This window comes from Nerophis lumbriciformis, linkage group LG01 (genome assembly GCF_033978685.3).
Source record: "Nerophis lumbriciformis linkage group LG01, RoL_Nlum_v2.1, whole genome shotgun sequence".
Classification (NCBI taxonomy): Eukaryota; Metazoa; Chordata; class Actinopteri; order Syngnathiformes; family Syngnathidae; genus Nerophis; species Nerophis lumbriciformis.
The window spans coordinates 55,027,177-55,050,100 of record NC_084548.2 but is presented as its reverse complement, the minus strand read 5'-3'; the positions used below and the strand labels follow the sequence as shown (position 1 = coordinate 55,050,100).

Genomic DNA, 22,924 nt, shown 5'->3' with positions numbered 1-22,924 from the left:
AAGATGAACTTCCGAAAATTATGAAATGTCCTTTGTACAACATATTATAAATACACATTATACACAATATGAACATTGTTCAATTATATACACAGTAAAGGCATGTGAAATATCCTTATACGCGTATTAAACCTTTGTACCAATTTATATACGATATACAAACAATTATACTTCCATTATTATTTATATCCCACATTTAGTATTTTAATTAACATTGATCATAGTATTAACTACTGTGTTGATTCAAGAGTGATATATTTTTCCAAGACATTGGTCTTAAAGTGTTTTTTAAATGTGTGAATGGACCTGGAACATTTTAAGGAATCATCCAAGCTGTTCCACAGTTGAACCCCCCTGACAGAAACACATCTACTTTTTAAGCTTGTTCTTATCTTAGCTTTCTGGAAGACAGCTGAACCTCTGAGGTCATAGGTATTCTCTCTGGGTTTGAACCTCTCCTGTAGACACCGAGGCAGCATGTGGTTATGAGCTTTGTACGTCACAATAGCAGTGTTGAGGTCAACAAGATCATGCAGTTTTAAGGTTTTTAATTTAATAAACAGAGCATTGGTATGGTCATGATAATCTGCATAATTTACAATTCTAATCGCTTTCTTTTGAAGTAAGAATATAGAGTTGATGTTTGTTTTGTAATTGTTACCCCAGATTTCAACACAATAATTAAGATAAGGGAGTACGAAAGAATTATATAACATATTAAGAGCCTTTTGATTTACGGAGTTTTTGATTTTATGTAACATAGCAATATTTTTTGCCATCTTTGTCTTAAGTATATTTATGTACAGTTTCCAATTTAATTTATCATCAATGTAGATTCCCAAAAATTTTGTTGAATACACCCTTTCTATCTCCATATCATCAATTCTTATATGACACTGTATGTTATTTTTCCTATTTCCAAAAATTATATATTTTGTTTTATTTAGGTTGATTGACAGTTTATTGGCATCAAACCATTGCTTTAGTATATGGAGTTCGCTCTCTACAGTCTCTAAGAGTTGGCCAAGGTCTTGCCCAGAACAGTACAGACTTGTATCGTCAGCAAAGAGAATACAATTGAGTTTTTTAAAGATTTTGCAGATATCATTAATATACAATAAAAACAATTTTGGTCCCAGTACAGAACCTTGGGGCACTCCATGTGTTATAATCTTTTTATCTGAATCTACATTGTTCATATGCACATACTGTTCTCTACCACCAAGATAACTTTTCAACCAATCATGAGCAAGACCTCTAAAACCATACCTCTGCATTTTGTTTAAAAGTAATGTGTGATCGATGGTGTCAAAGGCCTTGCTCAGGTCAATAAAAACGCCAACAACAAACTCCCTCTTATCAATAGCAGTGGTTACCTCCTCAACTAGTTCCATCACTGCCATGGAAGTGGACCTGTTTGCTCGAAAACCGTATTGGTGTTCACTTAGCAAGTGATGCTTGTCAATAAAACTGTCTAATCTTGACACAAATAATTTTTCAAGGACTTTTGAAAATTGTGAGAGTAGAGAAATAGGCCTATAGTTGGTGAACTGATGCTTATCTCCACTTTTGAAGATGGGAATAACTTTTGCCGTTTTCATTTTCTTTGGGAAAACTCCTTTTATAAAAGAAATATTACATATATAAGTGAAGGGAACAGCTATAAAATCAACAATTTCTTTGATCAGAGAAAAGTCCAAGTCAGAGCAGTCTGTTGACTTCTTGTTTTTCTGAGAATTTACAATTTCTGTGATTTCACTTTCATAAACGGGGGAAATAAAAAACGATTCTAAGTTCCTTTGAATGGTTTGTTCATTAAATTTGACACTGTTTTCAGGTTGTGCAATTTCATTTGCTAAATTAGGTCCAACATTCACAAAGAAGGTGTTAAAAGCATCCGTTATTTCCTTAGGGTCATTTATAGTTTGATTATTTTCTATGAAATAGCTTGGATGTTCATTATTTGTCATGTTTTTTTTAATGATACCATTTAAAACTTTCCACGTACCCTGGATGGTATTTTTATGTTGTTCTAATAGGTTACAGTTACAATACAGTACAATCACACACCACGTTTAGAACGTGGTGTGTGATTCGAGTTAGCAAAAGATGACAATACAGGTCTACAGGTGGATTAAACCTGAGGGCCGGGTAGTGTCAGGCACTATTAATTGGATTAAAACAATAAGTTTCATAGCTAAATGTATTTTATATTCACATTTATAATGTTGGTTTTCATAAATATATATATATATTTTTTTAATGTTTTTACAAAAGACTATTTACTAAGGTGTCACCAAAAAGAACAGTAACCACTTCACTTTCACTTTATTAAAATACAGCATAAATCCATCAGAGATGTTAAATTAGCTTAAATATGTTAACATTTTCAATTCCTACTATTATTCTTTGATAGACTAATTTCACATGATCAAACTTTTTCCAACATTCCACACTACAAAATAATGTGAGTATGTATGATTCATACTGATATCACATCAGCTTAATGTTGGTATCAGCCAATATCAAGTTGTATCAGGACATTCCAAAAAAATATTTTTATGTTGTATGGGGCGGTATAGCTCGGTTGGTAGAGCGGCCGTGCCAGCAACTTAAGGGTTCCAGGTTCGATCCCCGCTTCCGACCATCCTAGTCACTGCTGTTGTGTCCTTGGGCAAGACACTTTACCCACCTGCTCCCAGTGCCACCCACACTGGTTTAAATGTAACTTAGATATTGGGTTTCACTATGTAAAGCGCTTTGAGTCACTAGAGAAAAGCGCTATATAAATATAATTCACTTCACTTCACTACTAACAATTGTCCATAAGCTCTGTTAACAGAATTAATGCTCACCTGTTCCATTTGAGTAGAAGTTCTGTGTACAGGCTTCACAGGCAGAGGAGTTGGTGACAAAGAATCCTGGGTTACAGGGCGGACATGTTTGCTTCTCCCCTGATGCAGGCAGCTTTACCGACCCATCTACGCTCTCACTGCAAATCTTAGGCTCGATCCACTTGTACATCAGCTGGGTCTAACAAACACAGAACGTATAAATAGTATCAATTCGAACCAAACTGTAATGCATAAGAGTTGTCCTTGGGAAATGAAATAACTGATGTCTAATGAAAAATACACATATATGTCCTTCTCATTCAATATGTTTTCTTTATTTTCATGACTATTTATATTGTAGATTGTCACTGAAGGCATCAAAACTATAAATGAACACATGTAGAGTTATGTACGTGAAATAACTGAAAACATGTTTTATATTCTAGTTTCTACAAAATAGCCACCATTTGCTTTGATTACTTTTCGCACACTCTTGGCATTCTCTCGATGAGCTTCAAGAGGTAGTCACCTGAAATGGTTTTCACTTCACAGGTGTGCTTTATGCTCATCGAGAGAATGCCAAGACTGTGCAAAGCAGTAATCAGAGCAAAGGGTGGCTTTTGAAGAAACTAGAATAAAAAACATGTTTTCAGTTATATCACCCATCCATCCATCCATTTTCTACTGCTTATTCCCTTTGGGGTCGCGGGGTGCGCTGGAGCCTATCTCAGCTACAATCGGGCGAAAGGCGGGGTACACCCTGGACAAGTCGCCATCTCATCGCAGGGCCAACACAGATAGACAGACAACATTCACACTCAAATTCACACACTAGGGCCAATTTAGTGTTGCCAATCAACCTATCAACAGGTGCATGTCTTTAGAGGTGGGAGGAAGCCGGAGTACCCGGTGGGAACCCACGCAGTCATGGGGAGAACATGCAAACTCCACACAGAAAGATCCCGAGCCTGGGATTGAACCCAAGACTACTCAGGACCTTCGTATTGTGAGGCAGACGCACTAACCCCTCTGACACCATGCTGCCCAGTTACAGTATATCACCTTTTTTTGTTAAGTACATAACTTCACATGTGTTTATTCATAGTTTTGATGCCTTCAGTGACAATCTACAATGTAAATAGTCATGAAAATAAGGAAAACGCATTGAATGAGGAGAAGATGTGTCCAAACTTTCGGCCTGTACTGTATATATACATAAATGTATGTGTATATATACAGTATACTCACATATGTATGTATAAATGCATATATACACATATTTATATATACATATGTATATACACACAGATATATACATATGTATATATACATACATATATAAGTATATATTTTTATTTATACATATACATATATACATATATATATATATATATATATATATATATATATATATATATATACACATACATACATACATATGTGTATATAAAAACATGTATATGTACACAGTGTACAAATATATACATATGTTTATATACATACATATGTGTATACACACATACATTTATGTATATACATAAATATATATATTTATATATTAGACTCGCCCATGAAAAGGGTGGAGTGCTATCTACGGGTTGGGGAGGAGACCCTGCCCCAAGTGGAGGAGTTCAAGTACCTCAGAGTCTTGTTCACAAGTGAGGGAAGAGTGGATCGTGAGATCAACAGGCGGATCGGTGCGGTGTCTTAAGTAATGCGGACGCTGTATCGATCCGTTGTGGTGAAGAAGGAGCTGAGCCGGAAGGCAAAGCTCTCAATTTACCGGTCCATCTACGTTCCCATCCTCACCTATGGTCATGAGCTTTGGGTTATGACCGAAAGGACAAGATCACGGATACATGCGGCCGAAATGAGTTTACTCCGCCGGGTGGTGAGGCTCTCCCTTAAAGATAGGGTGAGAAGCTCTGCCATCCGGGGGGAGCTCAAAGTAAAGCCACTGCTCCTCCACATCAAGAGGAGCCAGATGAGGTGGTTCGGGCATCTGGTCAGGATGCCACCCGAACGCCTCCCTAGGGAGGTGTTTAGGGCACGTCTGACCGGTAGGAGCCACGGGGAAGACCCAGGACACGTTGGGAAGACTATGTCTCCCGACTGGCCTGGGAACGCCTCGGGATCCCCCGAAGTGGCTGAGGAGAGGAAAGTCTGGGCTTCCCTGCTTAGGCTGCTGCCCCCGCGACCCGACCTTGGATAAGCGGAAGAAGATGGATGGATGGATGGATGTATTAGACTGACGGAAGAGTGGCTGCCAATTTGCGTTTAGTGTCTTGCCCAAGGACACAACGGCAGTGACTTGACAGGCGAGAACCGAACCTGGAACCCTCAAGTTGCCGACACGGCCGCTCTACCCACTGCGCCACGCCGTCCGTGCACAATTATGCAATTTTTATTCTGTATTTTATTTAATACATTAAAATTATTTGATATAATTACACAAAAATGTGAAGAGAAGTGAAAAAAATCATAGGCACCAAAAGGTCTTATTTTATACCTTGTCCTACATCCCATCCGTCCATATTTAGCTGATATGTATTCTAATATATATGTCCATCCATCCATTTTCTACCGCTTGTCTCTTTCGGGCTCGCGGACGTGCTGCAGCCTATGAAAGAATCCACTGACACTCTGCCACACGACCATGAGATTGATGCATAAAGAAACCTAATCGTGACACCAGATGGTTGAGCTGAATGCATGAATCTGAACAAGAAAACTTCATCTATTCAGCCGGCATGATCATCTTACCTTCCCCTCAGAGTCACATGGCGTGTGCGTGTAGAAGTAGTCACTGTTTGTACATGCAGGTCTCGGCTTGCAGCTTCCTGATGCAACCTCTAGAAAAGACCAAAAGAAACAAGCTCTGACATATTAGATAGTTTTCTGCATTTATAGTTGCTTCAGGCCCGCTCCTGGCCAAATCGGGGCACTAAGCAGAATTTTATTTGGAGCCCCCCATTACAAGAAATGTTCACCTTTTTCTTATTTATGTTAAATGATTTTTACACTTTTTTTAATCAAACATGTATCAAATTTAATTTGATACATGTTTTGTACTAAAAGTATTTCACAGGGAATAAATTGTTCAATACTTACTTTTTGTTTGTGCATAACATAATTAAAACATAAATTTGCATACCTTCCTGGCACATCTCAGGCCGACATTCAAACCGAGCACGTCTGTCCACGGGGGACAATGTAAACGTCAGAGGGAATTAGCCATCATATTCTTATCAGCAACAGAGCAGTACAGTAATTAGTTAATTGCATTTTATTAACTTGTTTATGTTTATTTAGGGCTGTCAAAAATAACAAGTTAACTCATGTGATTCATCACAAAAATGATCACATTAATTATGTTTGTACGCAGATTAATCGTATAATTTATTCTGACTGCATATGCTCCTTTATCTTAACCGCGAATGGTTATCTAAAAGTGATCAGGTCAGTGCAAAGTTCTCACTGGCAAAAATCACTTCAAAATAAACCCTGATGGGACTTTAGATACCATTTTTAGCTAGTTTTGAGCAAATAAATGATGTGCATTCAAGTAAAACCAAGTAAAAACTGTTCCTGGAGGACATTCTGACAATAAAATTGCATTTGCGTCCAAATATTGGGCTCTTTTTTAAGTCACTTTAAGTTTGCAATCTACCTATGATTAATGATGATTAAACCAAATTCAAAAGTGTGATTAATCTTGTATATAACTCATATGTTTATTGTATTATTGACTCATATTATTTTACTGTATCATTGATTGAGGACTCTTGACATTTTAGCCATCCAACAGATTTATTGTATATTTATTATTTGACGTTTGCGCTGTAAACCGACGCTGCTTCAAACCTGAAGTTTCCAACAGATAAAGGAAAGTACAGTAATCCCTCGTTTATTGCTGTTAATTAGTTCCGGACATGACCGCAATAAATTAATTTGCGCCAAGTAGGAATCCATCCATTTTCTACCGCTTATTCCCTTCAGGAATCATTTATTGTAAATGGAATACTTTCATAGCTAGAGCATAAAAAATGTTTACTCCCTTCTAAATATTTTTTTCAACATTATGACAGCCCCCTAGACATGAACTAACACCCTTTAGTCACTTTTAAACTATTTTAATCTAATATAGTAATGTTGCCTTAGTTTGAGCCAATCAGTGGCCATGGTACTGAACAGTTTGATCTGATTGGTTTGGTCTCTATGTCATGATCTGAGTGACAGTTTTGTTTAGTTATTTTCCCATGTTTAGTGTTTATTCCAAGAGCAGTGTTCTCCACGCCTGCTCTTGGTTAGTGATCAGGGGATTCACCCACCTCTAATCACTAATCAGGAGGGTATATCTGTAAGTGTCGCCTTCTTTCCGGCACTGGTTCAATGTCTGTTATGACTAATGTTCATGGTGTGCCTTTTAGTCTTTTTGTTCATTAAAGCGCTTTATTACCTGCACGTCGCTTTCTGTGTCTGCATCCTAGGGTCACACCAACTACCGCCGAGCGAGTTCCTAACAATTTAGTGGCCAATATGAAATTTTTGGTTCATTAGCCATGTTTAGGCTCGAAAATGCTTCATTTAGGACAGTGGTTCTTAACCTTGTTGGAGGTACCGTACCCCACCAGTTTCATGTGCGCATTCACCAAACCCTTCTTTAGTGAAAAATAAAAAACTTTTTTTTTTTCGAATCCATGACAAATTTCTATGTTTTTTTACTGGTGCAGAAAATTAACCGTGCATGAACATCACCTTGTTCAAAGAACAAAACCAATCCAGTGCATGAACTCACAACAAATCACACACCTGCAAATCAGTGTGCCTTCTGCTGTTGCCTTTGAGAGACCAGTTTAGATATGCGTGGCTTCACCTTGGCAAGTGCCGCTCTCATGTCATTTTCACAGCAAAGTCTGTTCCTTTTCTTCGTTTTTATGTCCGGCATCCTCGAAAAGGATTGCTCGCAAAGACTGGGGGTATCCATAATTCGCCGATAGGGAGAAGTTGTTATTTACACGATGAGTCGGGTGTGTCTTGACCTCCGCGGCGGAGGTTCCGCCGAACCCCTCAGGCCGACTCACCAAACCCCTGGGGTTCGATCGAACCCAGGTTAAGAACCACTGATTTAGGGCAAAAAATTTAGAATATTTAAAGAAAAAAAACATTTACAATCTGGTGAAACCGCAATATCATTATTATTATGACGACTGGACTTAAACTGAATCGAAGGCGCTAGGAATACGTGTGCCGTAAAATATAATATGAAACACCCTTTAATGCATTATTGACATTTTACATGTGCTTGCTTAACAGTTCCACTATGGATCTGTTGTAGGGAGGGGCGGCCCTGAGTGGCGTTTATGTGTTGGGCACAAAATAAGGCACAAAATATATACCTGCATATTTATCAAGTTCACATTGCTGGCAAACTGTGGCCCCCTTGTTGGAGTAAGTGTCAGCAGGACAGGGGGCACAGCGGGCAGATCCCGGCTGTGCACTGTGGGTGCCAGGCTTACAATGAAAACACTCTGATGTGTAGGCCACCCCTGCAGAACAACCAACAACCAAGTGGTGTTTATCAACAAGAGAAATGACAATATATTGAATAATAAATATATACTGAGGAAATGATGTACCGGAGATGGCAATGTTTCGTAACAGCACCGGTTTGATGGAGCTGTCCTGCAGAGCGTATGCTGTCGTTCTCCAAAATAGTACGTTGTTGCCTTTGTTCAGCTTGACCTGAGCAGGAATGAACAATGACCATCAAAGTGTTATTCTGCGTATGTTTATGTGGACTCCAGTGGGTGAAGGTGCGGTGTCAAACCCCGTGTTGGCTCCAGTCCTTTTCAGAGATCTTCATCCAACGCCTTGCAGAGTCTGTTGATTGACACTGGTCGTTTTGGACCTAAAAAGAAAGGAAAAACTTCCCTAAAGAATGTGGAGTATCAAAATCACTTTTAAAATACTATAGAGGTAGGCATTTGACTGCATAAGATGAAATTCCTATTTCTGGAGAATAATTCCCCAGCTTAACTCCCCATCGCGGACGTCATTGTGTTCTTCTTTAGATCACAAAGTAGATTGATTGAATCAACAGTGTCTGTGCTGGTTGCAGTCAAGAACTGCCCTCTTTTTAGCTAAATGCACACAATTTGAATAATTCTTAAGTTAACAATCATCAATCGATTATTATGACAAAACCACAACAATACTAGCTGAACTCTGAGGAAGCCCTATTGGGAAATTGATCGTGTTCAGTAAATGGTCGACTTACGAAGAACTCAAAGTAGATGCTGCTCTCAGGGTAAAAGTATTCAAAAGACACAATTCCTGCTTTCTTCAAGTCCACAGAAAAGGAAAGCGTCGCCGAGCACTCATCTGTGTTGGAGGCTATGTAATCTCCCATTGGTGTCCAGGTTGAGCTGGAAAAGAACATAGACTTAGAGCTGCAGCTATTGACAGTTGTGGTCATCGAGTAATCTATTGTTTTGTTTTATTTAGTTTTTTTGTTTGATGAATCGAGTAATCGAATAGAACACACTTTATAGCCTAAGTACCCAAAAATGTGCTATCATTGTTATCAATATTGGCTCTAAATGCCTTAACTATAATTATACAATTATTAGTATGCAAAACACTACAAAAATAGGTTCCGTCTATGAGCTAAACACATTTTCAATGCAGAAGGTAGCATGAGGGGTGAAATAGTAAAAAGTTGTACTTTATATCACCTTGTACCCTTTTGGTAGTACAAAGGTATACTGATATTGTACTTATGGGAGAAAATTATTTAAAGTGTATCTATTGGTACGGAAATGACCTTGTCTCATACAAGAGTGTGAGGGATCACAATAAATCCCCCAAAGTCAAAAGCATAACAAGTTGTAAAGTTTGGAGTTCTACAAAATGAAAAGCTTTAACCATCTTGCATCAGAGCTCAGTTAAGTTGAGCATTGAACAGGATGTTCATAATGCAAGCATTTACTTTTTTGTTTTTTTGCAATGCCAACACGAAAGGGTACTAAAAAAATTGAAAAGTTTGATGATAACAAGATAACTGATTGCAACATAGGAACAGGTCAGTACAATATGACAAATACTAGATGCCGCAAACAACATATTGTCAATGATGACAATATGTTAAATTGGAACAGTCAAGTTAATACAATTTTACTGACAATGGGAAGTAATTAATCACTGTAAAAATGTATACCTAATAGTGTTATGAAAAATGTATTGAATCATTAGTTTTGTCACATTTAGTTTATTGTGCCGTTATTTGGTTAGTTACCACACAAATAAACTTCAGCAAACTGCAAGTTGCTCATATTAAGGCTGCTCGTGCTGTGTTATTTAAATTCATTCCCAGCTGGCTTGGTTAACCGTAAAGAGTAGGATAGATTATTCTGTTTAATTTCAGTATTTCATTACTATTATAACAATATCATATACTTTACAGCAAACTGTCATTTTTTAGGAATACTCATCAACATTCCACGCGTCAGTCAACAGAAAGTCGCTTTCTAATACTTCGACTCACTAATTTAATGACATGTTAGCTACTTCTCTTTGTTTATAATGTCTATTTTCTATTTCCTGCTGGATCTACTCTCTATTTTATGCTGCTGCTGTCACATATACTGTATATACTGTAACTGGACGGCGTGGCGCAGTGGAAGAATGGCCGTGCGCGACCCGAGGGTCCCTGGTTCAATCCCCACCTAGTACCAACCTCGTCATGTCCGTTGTGTCCTGAGCAAGACACTTCACCCTTGCTCCTGATGGGTGCTGGTAGCGCCTTGCATGGCAGCTCCCTCCATCAGTGTGTGAATGTGTGTGTGAATGGGTAAATGTGGAAGTAGTGTCAAAGCGCTTTGAGTACCTTGAAGGTAGAAAAGCGCTATACAAGTACAACCCATTTATCATTTATCATTTAATATTGTACATGTGTTGTATATATTGTATATTGTATATATTGTATATATGTTTTAGACATAATATAATATATCTGTATATATATTATTCTGTACACATATTATGTATATATTCGTATATATGTTACATTTTTTATCGCTATATTAGTCTATTTATACCTGCATTGTCCTTTCCATCCTTACACTTTCCATCATTGTAACTGAGCTACTGTGTTGAACAATTTCCCTTGTGGATCATTAAAGTTTGTCTAAGTCTAAGTCTAAGTCTAATGCAGAAGACGTTGTAGTATAGTCAGTGGCTTGGAATGTTTGACAATGACAATTAATTCTATAACTTTTTGTAAAAGATGAAGACTTGATATATTTACACAATATTAATAATTACATTTTTGGTTTGTAACTATATTGTGTCCAAATAAATTGTACCTTTTGTTTTGTAAACAATGTTGTATTTTTATGGATATTGTGTAATCTATACTAGCATAACATTTGTATGTAATGTGTGTATGTATGTGGACCTTTTTTTTATTTTACATGTGGTGTTATGTTTCATGTATGAATGTGTGTATTCCCTTTTGCCTTAATGTTGCACATGTATAGAAGTGTTTTTGAAATTTTAGACCTCAGGAAGGATAGCGGCTGCTACTGCAGCAGCTGATAGAGATCTTAAACAAACACACCTTCCTGTTCCCTCTTATCTCCAAAGTGGGTAAGTAATTTTACTTTCTCAGTTTTTATTTGCTTTGGTTAATTTATCTGCACAGTTTTACTACAATTAGGAACAGGAAAGTTTTAATGATGTTCTTTAAGTCTGAAGTCAAGTCCTTACAGACTGTGCTAGTGACTGATTCCTATCAAAGTGTGCCGTTCTAGTGAGTTTTGAACTCAGATTGCAGTATTCCAAGAACAGAATAGATGCCATAGAACCATGAGGTCACTTTGCAAGTCTGTGACTACGGATGTGTAAATATTCAAAAGTACTGACTTGGAACAGTCTGTGTGGACGTCCCAGCCATTCGTGTTCATCCCAAGAGTGACAAACCCAGTGGGGAGTTTGTCCCACTCATCGAAAGCCACACCAGTGCCCAGTGAGTATGTTCCTGCTGCACACTTCTGGCACTGCTGAGTCCGCATGTCCAGGAACTCCCCCTCGTTGCAGGAGAACGCTACAAATTGACATTTATTGGCGACATAGTTACAACAAAGAAAGCACATGCATGATGGAAACTCACTGCACTGGGTGCCTTTGGCTGGATCTGGGAGGCCTGTGCATGTTTCAGCCTTGTTGGGAATGGCCACCCTCCACCGAGAGCCCAGGACGTCACACTCTGTGTACTCAAAGTGATAATCTGACTGCAGGGACAAAACAGGTGGGAGTTTCACAGCGTTAGCCCAAAATAAACATTTCAAATATTCACACAATCATCAAAAGGAAAACATTTTATCACAGCTCATCTTCTCAAAGACTGTCAGCCATCCGAAAACTCAAAGGACTATACGTTGCACCTCACCTCCTGTTATTACTTTACCAAAGCATTGTTCAACCCATCCTTCTGTACTGTTCCACATGTTTTTTCACCATGCTTTCTGTAACCAACCGGACCAAACGCACACGCATTACAAACTTAGCAGCTAAAATCATCGGCCTAGCCACACCTAACATTTCAGACTTAAACCACAGGTCCATCACTTGACTGGCAAAAACAATGGTCCAGGATATGACTCACCCACTACACCAATACATCATTCCACTACCATCAGGGCACAGGTACAGAACCATCAAATTGCGGAGGGCCCGCCTCAGGAAAAGCCTTATCCCTGCAGCTATAGCCGCCCTCAACAAGGCCCGGCCGACCTGTCTGACAAGCCTGTAAATGTGTGTTGGTCATGTAGGATGTCTTTTTGTTATTTTTGTTTTGTGATGTGTAATGTCTATTGTTTAAATGTACGGCAGTGAAAATTAATTTCCCCAAGGGGACCAATAAATCTAAATCTACATCTAAATCTTCTCAAAGGGCAGTACCACAGAAAGACATAAACACTGATATATTTTAGAGAAGTCAGTGTACAGCTTTCAGTGGAGCATAGATTTACTATCCACTGAGTCAACACATAGCCATGATTGTCTAAATAGCAAGCAATACAAGTAAGGAGCAAGATAATTGTGTACTGGTAGCATCATGATCTGGGGATGTATGAGTGCTGCCAGCACTGGGGAACTGCAGTTCATTAAAACTCATTTCAACATGTTCTGTTGTGCAGTGGTCCAACATGATAATGTGTTAAAACACACCTCCGAGATAACACGTGCCTTTGCAGAGGAAGCTGAAGGTGATGGAGTGACCAAGTAGGTCTTCAGACCCTGCAACCGAGTGTCTAATGGCGTAGTGGAAGAGGATTTACCGCTGAGATATTCAACTAAATTTCTCCAGGAAGTTTTAGAGTAGGGGGCTGGAGAACGCTACAAAATGACATTTATTGGCTACAGCAGTGGTTCTCGAACTTTTTTCATCAAGTATCACCTTCACTATTAGTTCTATTTTGTATATTCTGGCGATCCAGCATACTCTACAGTAGACATTTGATTTTGGTCTATGTATTTTGTCAGAGTTCCAGGAGAGTGCTGCTGTTTTTAAATACATTCTGCAAAAGAGTTTTTGAACTGAACCTGTGGGCCACCAATAGTCATATGATGAAAAAGAGAGGACCTAAAATGAAACCTTGAGGAACACCACTAGTATAACTAAAGAAGTTGAACAAATGACTACCTAACGTATCTGAAGTAAACAAGCTACTGCAACACCTTAGTTACATAAATCCATCTATCCATCCATTTTCTAGCACTTGTTCCTTTCGGGGTCTTAGAGTTTCATAAATTACATTATGAAAATTAAAGCTGCTAGCAGCGTTGAGCGTGCCTTCACCCCCGGTACACCATAGGGTTCGGCCGGCACGCACGACGCTTGAAATCACGTTCTTCCCGATGCTCTGGCCCACCACCAAAAATTTCTGGACCCTCAAAATATAAAACGTTTTGCCATACATGACACACCTGCAAAATATGGGGACTTTTTGTTCATATTAAGGGCCTCAATAGGGCATCCAAATGTATAGAAGAAAAAACACAGCAATTAGAATAGGAACCTGGCTGTTACAGCCCAAGCTCCTGCCGCCACACATTCCTCTGTGTTAAAGTTAAAGTTAAAGTTAAAGTACCAATGATTGTCACACACACACTAGGTGTGGCGAAATTATTCTCTGCATTTGACCCATCACCCTTGATCACCCCCTGGGAGGTGAGGGGAGCAGTGGGCAGCAGCGGTGGCTGCGCCCGGGAATCATTTTGGTGATTTAACCCCCAATTCCAACCCTTGATGCTGAGTGCCAAGCAGGGAGGTAATGGGTCCCATTTTTATAGTCTTTGGTATGACTCGGCCGGGATTTGAACTCCCAACCTACCGATCTCAGGACGGACACTCTAACCACTAGGCCTCTGAGTAGGTTTGTGCACAGGCTTTCCCCACTTGCCGCGGCCGCGCCCCCGCCGGCTGCACTCAATCTGAAATCAACACACCTGACGCTGATGAGGACTCCACTCCCTTCTTAAGCCAGTGCGTCCTGTGTTCCAGTGCCTGAACGTAGCCACTTGTTCCCGTACAGTAAGCCTACACGTCTCTAGCTCCTTTTCCATGTGCATTCGCTCTCTCTGTGTTTTCCCTCCTCTGTGCTCATTGTGTCGGGTCCTGTGTTGTCATCCCGCAGCTTCCCTCTGTTTTCCCGCTTCGAGCTGTGTGTCTCGTTGCCCCGGATTCCCCCTGGACTACTTGCTGCTTTCCCGGATCTCGACCTCTCGCCTGTCCACGAACCCTGACGCCTCGCTCCTGCCCTTGACCTCTCACCTGCCCATGAACCTCCAACCTGCCTTTCCCTCTCTGGACTTCCGCATCTCTCACAACACACACCTTCAACACTTCCCGGTAACACTCACCAGTTAATCGCATCACATAGTTTCATACCACGTATTTGGATTAGATATACACGTCATATCCCGGTGTTTATTTAACACGCTTCCACTTAGACGCCCCTGTCTCAGTGCTGTCTCCTTCCTCACTGTACTGCAACACTGGCAGTGCTCTGCATCGCCTCTGCGGGGCTTGCCTTGCTGCTCGGGCCCTAGTAAAATTAAATAGAATGAAACGACATAAAGCCACTTCAGGCTGTCTTCGTCATTTGTAGCAATTAGGATCCAAATTAACGTTTCCTGTTTTGTGGCGAACCATCAGATCAAAGTTTGGCACCATACATCAAGCATTTTCAAAAAAAATTTTGCAATTTATTATCACCCATCAGTGTAGTATCCGTGTCTTAACACATAAAGGGCAGAAATGACAGATTGGAGATGGCATGGGGCAGTTTTTGCCACCTGCTCCACCCCATAGAGAGTGGGTAAGAGCAGGTACTGGGCATTACAGGATCATCATTTCTACCAACTAAGATCAATATCTGAATTTGTGCACCAGAGTTAATATTGTTTTGTGTTCTGTGGCGAATTTTCGGAACAATATTTGGCGCCGTGCTGCGGCCACATCTTATGATGTAGGAAAACAAAATTCACAATTTATCATCACCTCTACGTGTAGAATTTGTCACTTTCGCCGCGACTTATTTGGACAAAATCTCCAGAAGGAGTTCATTAAAATAGAACCTCTTTTTTTGCCGAAAAATGGAATACGAAAACCAATATGGTCGACTTCCTGTTCTTTTTGAGGTATGGGTTCCTGAGACTTTTATGTGTGTTCTCTCATGATAGACGTCTCCTGCGACTTTCGTGCCAAAACGTGAAACTGGCGGGAGAGACAATTTCAAACTTTCATTTAAAAACCCTCCAAATATAAAATGTTTCACCATACCTGACACACCAGCAAAACATGGGGACTTTTCTTGCATGTTAAGGGACTCAAAAAGGCGTCCAAACATATAGAAGAAGAAAAACAGCAATTTCAATCGGGCCCTTGAGGTGCTCTGCATCGCCCATGCGGGGGTTTGCTTGCTCCGCTGTTCGGGCCCTAGTATTGTGAAACTGCGAAAAAAGAGAGGACTTAACGGGGTGCTTTGAGGAACACATCAGTTATGTAAATCACAAGTTGGAACCCCAGTGTTCTATGTTGGTTAAACATGTCCAATGCAAGGATCTGCCAATGTGTTTACAGTGGTCTAAGTTCCTCTATACCAAATTACAGAATTTGCTGCAAAAATGATTGTCCCCCAAGTTTTGAAATGATTCACAGTAACAACCCGTGCACCTTCAGTGAATCTATGCTGAGGAGGATTGAGGCAGTGATAGGTAACAATGTTGCTCACATTAAATATCTCAAAATGTTCACAGTGAGGTGCACTTACTTGTGCTGCCAACTATTTAGACCAGAAATCTCAAATTTGTCTATCCCATATTTGTGACCCTCGACTTAATTTCATATTTTAGTGTAATTGCAGCCGCGCATCCTGATCTAAAAGTTAGATGGACAAAGTAAGTGAGAAACTAACTGTACGAACAGTGCAAACAGAAATTAGAGCACAACAAACACATTGGGCAACACAAAGAGCAACTTCCTATAAGCAAGCTGAAGTGTGTCCGATTACATTCCCATATTCTTTGTTACACACACGCAAGGGTTGCATGCATTCCAGGTGGGTGCGTGTCTTGCCAGAACACCGGCTCAAATTTGAGAGCAAGCTGCAACGAACGCATCATCTAGCCACGGTGCAAAGCCGCTTTGAAGATACTAATCCTCACCACCATAGTGGAAAATAAACAGTTTCTTCCATGTAGCATTATCACTGGAGGATTAGAGGAAAATAAATGGCTAAGCATGCGACACGCACACACCGGGCAGGACGACACAAGACGCTAATCGCTAAAGCTTCAATGTAAAGTAGGGGTGATCGATCCAGATGTTGATACTATTGATAGCTAGTATATCAGTATATAATACTAAAGTAATTAAATCGATATTTTTCCTTTTCTTGTTCTTATTATTACAAAATCTTTTGGGGTGTTTTTTGTTATTGTTTACAAACTCAGGGAGTAAGTCTCTGGAAACAGGAAGGCTTTGAGGGCAAAACCCAAAAGATTTCAAATGGGAGCCAGAAGTAGTTTTTGTTTAGTCATTGTCATTTTATAAAAAAATGTATGTACTGTAGCATTTAATACGATAGATCATTTGATTTACAACAACAATCCATACCATTTCTACCACTTGTCCCTCTCGTAGGGTCCCAGGGGGCTGGAGCCTATCCCAGTTGCACTCGGGCGGAGGGCAGGGTACACCCTGGACAAGTCTTCACCTCATCGCATGGCCAACACAGATAGATTTTAGTGTTGCCAATCAGCAGAGGTGGGACCAAGTCATTGTTTTGCAAGTCACAAGTAAGTCTCAAGTCTTTGCCCTCAAGTCCGAGTCAAGTCCCGAGTCAAGACAGGCAAGCCCCGAGTCAAGTCCAAAGTCAAGACTGGAAAGTCTCAAGTCAAGTCCTAAGTCCTGCATTTTGAGTTTCGAGTCCTTTCAAGTCCTTTTAACCACAGACTAATATATTAACACAGATTGTGTATGCTTTTCAAACGCTGTATTTATTTATTAAAACAAGTGCATTTTAAATTGCAGGAAAGAAAATTGTGCTGACATTGCACTTTATAATAGCACTATTAACCAGTCATTTTAAACATTAACTCATTCCTTTACAGAACAAACACATTGAAAAATAAAGTGCAAATGTACTTATTTGTACAAAAGTGTTAACATTGAAAAAACATGACATATACGTGAACATAACAAAAAAGTTGTACTTTTTATATGTCAGGGCCCTATGCTGCATTGCATTTGCAAAAGACCAAATTAGCCAAGAGTCTGTCAGTCATTTGTGCACGATGGGGGCGTAGTATGATGCCACCATGGCTGAAAACTCGCTCCACTGGAGCACTGGAGGCAGGCACTGCCAAGACTCTCATGGCCACTCGGAACAGTGAAGGAAGAGTCTTCATGTTCAATGCCCAGAACAAAAGGGGGGAGAGAGTTGTTTTGGGTTGGTGCACTACTTGTAAGTGTATCTTGTGTTTTTTATGTTGATTTAATTAAAAAAAGAGAAAAAAAAAAACTATTTCTTGTGCGGCCCGATACCAATCGATCCACGGAACAGTACCGGGCCGCGGCCCGGTGGTTGGGGACCACTGAGGTAAACAACCAACAGTATGTCAGAAAGCTAGCTAAAACGGTACACATATTCATAATATAGTATACATTTTAACTGACCTTTATTTGACTATTTTTGTCTTTTTTTAGGTGGCTAAAATACGCGGTGCTGCTGACCGCCGTCTAACGTTACGTGTGATGTATTGACTAACGTAACCCTGCTTAAAAAAAATCACTGAACAAAAAGTATGAATAAGGTAGTGAACTGCAACAGATTCCCGTGTTTGCAATAACGTTATAACGTTAGCAGTGAGTTTACAGCCTCACTGATTTAACTACACAGCAAATAAAAGTCACGTTACTTAGCCAATAAACGTTATCTTACATTCAAAACTTACCGTTCTTTGTGCAACTTCAAATGCCGGATGAAGTTGGAAGTTGTTGCCTCTACATCAGTAATTTTCGAACCGCATGTGTTGCATACTGCAAACCGTTTTGTGTTGACCACCTCGTAATTTGTATACCCAAACGAAATTATTTTAGGTATCATTTTTTGTTCACTGGCGTGTGGTTTGGACATGTCTTCTTCGTTGGTTGTCCTGCAATTTGATTGGATGAATGCTGTGTGATGAAAACAAAGTAGATCTAATTTGATTGGCTGTTGTACTGAGACCACACCAGCTGACACACGCAACGCTGATAGACAAGTACACAATGAAAAATACAGAGCGCTCCCGAATAACTTTTTCATCTTTGGGTTTTGGGGAAAGTAGCAAGTCATGTCAAGTCATGTCAATTCAAAAGGCTCAAGTCCAAGTGAAGTCACAAGTCATTGATGTTAAAGTCTAAGTCGAGTTGCAAGTCTTTTTACATTTTGTCAAGTCGAGTCTAAAGTCATCAAATTCATGACTCGAGTCTGACTCGAGTCCAAGTCATGTGACTCGAGTCCACACCTCTGCCAATCAGCCTACTGGCAAATTCTAAATTGATTCAGATAAGATTTATAAAAATGTGTAATTGTGTTTACTTTAGTTATTCATTATAAAACATTTTCAGTTCTATAATCTATTGTCAAGATCAGACCGGATCGGACCAGAGGCTAAAAATGTGGATCGGGACATACAGTTTTTGTTTCATCTGACATTACATGGACAAAGATAAGACCTTCTGGAGGAAAGGTCTGTGGTCAGATGAAACAAAAATTGAGCTGTTTGGCCACAAAACCCAGCAATATGTTTGGAGGAGAAAAAGTGAGACCTTTAATCCCAAGAACACCATCCTCCTGTCAAGCATGGTGGTGGTAGTATTATGCTCTGGGCCTGTTTTGCTGCCAATGGAACTGGTGCTTTACAGAGAGTAAATGGGACAATGAAAAAGGAGGATTACCTCCAAATTCTTCAGGACAACCTAAAATCATCAGCCTGGAGGTTGGGTCTTGGGCGCAGTTGGGTATTCCAACAGGACAATGACCCCAAACACATGTCGAAAGTGGTAAAGGAATGGCTAAATCAGGCTAGAATTAAGGTTTTCGAATGGCCTTCCCAAAGTCCTGACTTAAACGTGTGGACAATGCTGAAGAAACAAGTCCATGTCAGAAAACCAACACATTTAGCTGAACTGCACCAATTTTGTCAAGAGGAATGGTCAAAAATTCAACCAGAAGCTTGTGGATGGCTACCAAAAGCGCCTTATTGCAGTGAAACTTGCCAAGGGACATGTAACCAAATATTAACATTGCTGTATGTATACTTTTGACCCAACAGATTTGGTCCCAGTTTCAGTACTCATAATAAATTCATAAAAGAACCAAACGTCATTAATGTTTTTTGTGACCAACAAGTATGTGCTCCAATCACTCTATCACAAAAAAATAAGAGTTGTAAAATTATTGGAAACTCAAGACAGCCATGACATTATGTTCTTTACAAGTGTATGTAAAATTTTGACTACGACTGTAACTTGTTTCTGACCATCTTCTGGAGAACTCAACCGCCTTAAAATATGATATTTGAATATTCAATTTCACTTCTGTAATGCCAACTGTACACCAATACAGCTGCTGGTAGAAGTAGTTACATGTAGTCTTGTGGGTAAAACACGATTTACTGACTTTGTGTTGACTAACTTGACTCATTTTAAGTGGATGGTAAACATATACTGCAGTACAAGGTGTACACTGAGTACTCTAAAGTACATCGACGTTTCATGTATTGCCTCTTGAGAAGGTCATGCTTGCGGAAATGTTAGGTGTGAGTGTGTGTGCGCTTTTGGGAGACACTATATAAGTAAGGAGTAAGAAACCAGTTTAGTACACCAGAAGCTTTTACATGTGTGGCTTTATGTGGCTAAACGAGGACAGCCTCCTTTCCAAATAAGAGCTGAGGCTAATATTTGCCCAGGAGCCCGTTTCAAATGTTGTTTTAATCTTCCCTGTGACGGGTGTGATGCAACTTTGCTCCTACCTTCGGCCAGGGAGGAAAGGAAGACTGTCCAAGCACTTTGTAAAGATGTTATTTCAGTGCTGTTGGAGGATTTACTGCTTTGTCTCTATTTGAGTGTTGGGCTGTGCTGACAAACAGCACACCGCCTTCAAAATGTCACATAGGACGGAACATAATGTTATCTTATTGATCCCCCAAAAATGGCAGAGCCTGTGTTATCTTATAATAGGTCTCAGCAGGTTCTCGTGTTCCGAGGAAGGCCCCGCAGATCTTAAAACCCACTCACTCCCTCGGGATTAATAGTTAACCAAACCCGGCATCAGTATTGGAGGAGGCGTGAGTTTGTTTTTTTCCATTAGGCTACACTAAGCTGCGGCTTAGGGTATCGGGTGATGGTTTGGATTTTAAAATGCATCAAACCTTTTAACAATCATGTGGAAACCACAGCAACAGGACATCATGATGACTTTTGGGCCTCCTGGTCAAGTGACGCTCAAGGCAACAACAAGAAAAAACTCAAATAATATTAAAAAGCTGATAATAAATATCCTCAACCTACATGTATAAACTCAACAGACATGTATAAACTCACCAACATGAAAGATCGGTTGGGAATATTCCCTTTATATTGGTACACACCTAACATGTACAGTACAGTACTTATTTTAATATATATTTTAAACGGTTGTGTGACAGAGCTCTTAACGCAAAACACTTGTATCTCAAATCAGAGTCCCCATCAAAATTATTTAATCAAATTAGCTGGTGCTTGGCCGCCAAAACAGCACAATTTTAACATGTAACAAGCCTTTTAAAAAGAAAAACTATTTTTTAAATGATAAATATTATATAAAACAAAATAATGTACTACAGTAGTTTTATGAAGTAATGTGATAATAATGTGCATTGTGGACTTTTACGGTATCTCCTTCAGAGGCTTCCCTGTCCAACGCACCATCAGCAGCTTTTCCGTATTTTCATGGATAAATGTCCGCCGTTTATAATTATTTTAAACATCCTTGGTTGGCGTCATCAACTCATACTGCTTCAGTACGGTGCAGACTCGCAGTGAAACGCTCGAATTGCTTCACCAAGTTGGTGACGCGCTGTCAAGTTTTGGATGATTTATTTCTTTAAATTCAATGAATGTTATCCGCCTCTCCTTATCAGTATTGTCCTTCACACTCACTTTATTACTTCCAATTAGGGTTGTTCGATAATGGCTTTTTTGCCGATATCCGATATTCCGATATTGTCCAACTCTTAATTACCGATATCAACCGATGCCGATATATACAGTCGTGGAATTAACACATTATTATGTCTAATTTGGAAAACCAGGTATTGTGAAGATAAGGTCCTTTTTTTTTTAAATTAATAAAATAAGATTAATAAATTAAAAACATTTTCTTGAATAAAAAAGAAAGTAAAACAATATAAAAACAGTTACATAGAAACTAGTAATTAATGAAAATGAGTAAAATTAACTGTTAAAGGTTAGTACTATTAGTGGACCAGCAGCACGCACAATCATGTGTGCTTACGGACTGTATCCCTTGCAGACTGTATTGATATATATTGATATATAATGTAGGAACCAGAATATTAATAACAGAAAGAAACAACCCTTTTGTGTGAATGAGTGTGAATGAGGGAGGTTTTTTGGGTTGGTGCACTAATTGTAAGTGTATCTTGTGTTTGTTATGTTGATTTAATTAAAAAAAATAAAATAAAAAAACGATACCGATAATAAAAAAAACGATACCGACAATTTACGATATTACATTTTAAAGCATTTATCAGTCGATATTATCGGACATCTCTACCTCCAATGCTTGGGAAAAACAAAGTTATATCCATCTCTAGCTATAAGTAAGTTATAAGGTTCACTGTGACATGTGCTATGCCAATGGCGTGCAATTCAAATGTTTGCTTGCAGCTTAAAGCATAACAATTAGCAGAGAGACAGCTCTTATCTCAAAACACTTGAAAGCTGAGGTACCACTGTAGTTGATTTAAATGATTGTGATAATGAGAGTGAGAAGATGCTTTAATAAAACAATTGTTCAATAACCAGGCTCAGAGACATGATTAGAATGGCGGCGGGGAAGCATATGTTCATTTCCCACACACCAAATGTGAAGGTAGCCAGAGGGTTTCAACAGTCCTGCTAAAACAAATAACGCAGAATGAACTAATTTTAGTATTTCTGATGAAAAAGTAAAATTGTGTTTATTTTTCATATATGTGCGGAATTGCCACCGCATGGTCTTATAAGTTTCACAATGTTTTAGATATGTTATGATGCCACATTTTATTCCAACTTTTCTTTCCCCATGTTTGCTGGGCTTTATTGTGACGCGCGCGCGCACACACACAAAAAAAACAAAAAAAGCAACTAATAGAAAAAGAGGATGGATCGTCTCACCTCTTTGCACATTGGCAAATCCGCTGACGTGTGTGCAAGGAGCAGCCATAGTAGAAGGTGTCGCATGTGTGCCGGGCCGCCTCGCTGCATGGCC

General features: G+C 39.4%; 1 protein-coding gene across 1 annotated transcript in view; it reads right to left on the bottom strand.

The window, feature by feature from the left end:
• The window catches only part of elapor1 (endosome-lysosome associated apoptosis and autophagy regulator 1), a 31,300-nt gene extending 12,818 nt beyond the window's left edge, over positions 1-18,482 (bottom strand). The window contains exons 1-9 of the mRNA XM_061987280.2: positions 18,360-18,482; positions 12,007-12,127; positions 11,760-11,940; positions 9,115-9,262; positions 8,665-8,745; positions 8,474-8,579; positions 8,234-8,383; positions 5,598-5,686; positions 2,856-3,033 (exon numbers count right to left, since the gene is read on the bottom strand). Coding sequence (XP_061843264.2) covers positions 2,856-3,033; positions 5,598-5,686; positions 8,234-8,383; positions 8,474-8,579; positions 8,665-8,745; positions 9,115-9,262; positions 11,760-11,908 — 901 coding nt within the window. The 5' untranslated portion in view covers positions 11,909-11,940; positions 12,007-12,127; positions 18,360-18,482. The remainder of the gene's footprint in view (positions 1-2,855; positions 3,034-5,597; positions 5,687-8,233; positions 8,384-8,473; positions 8,580-8,664; positions 8,746-9,114; positions 9,263-11,759; positions 11,941-12,006; positions 12,128-18,359) is intronic.
• Positions 18,483-22,924: the final 4,442 nt, after the last annotated feature.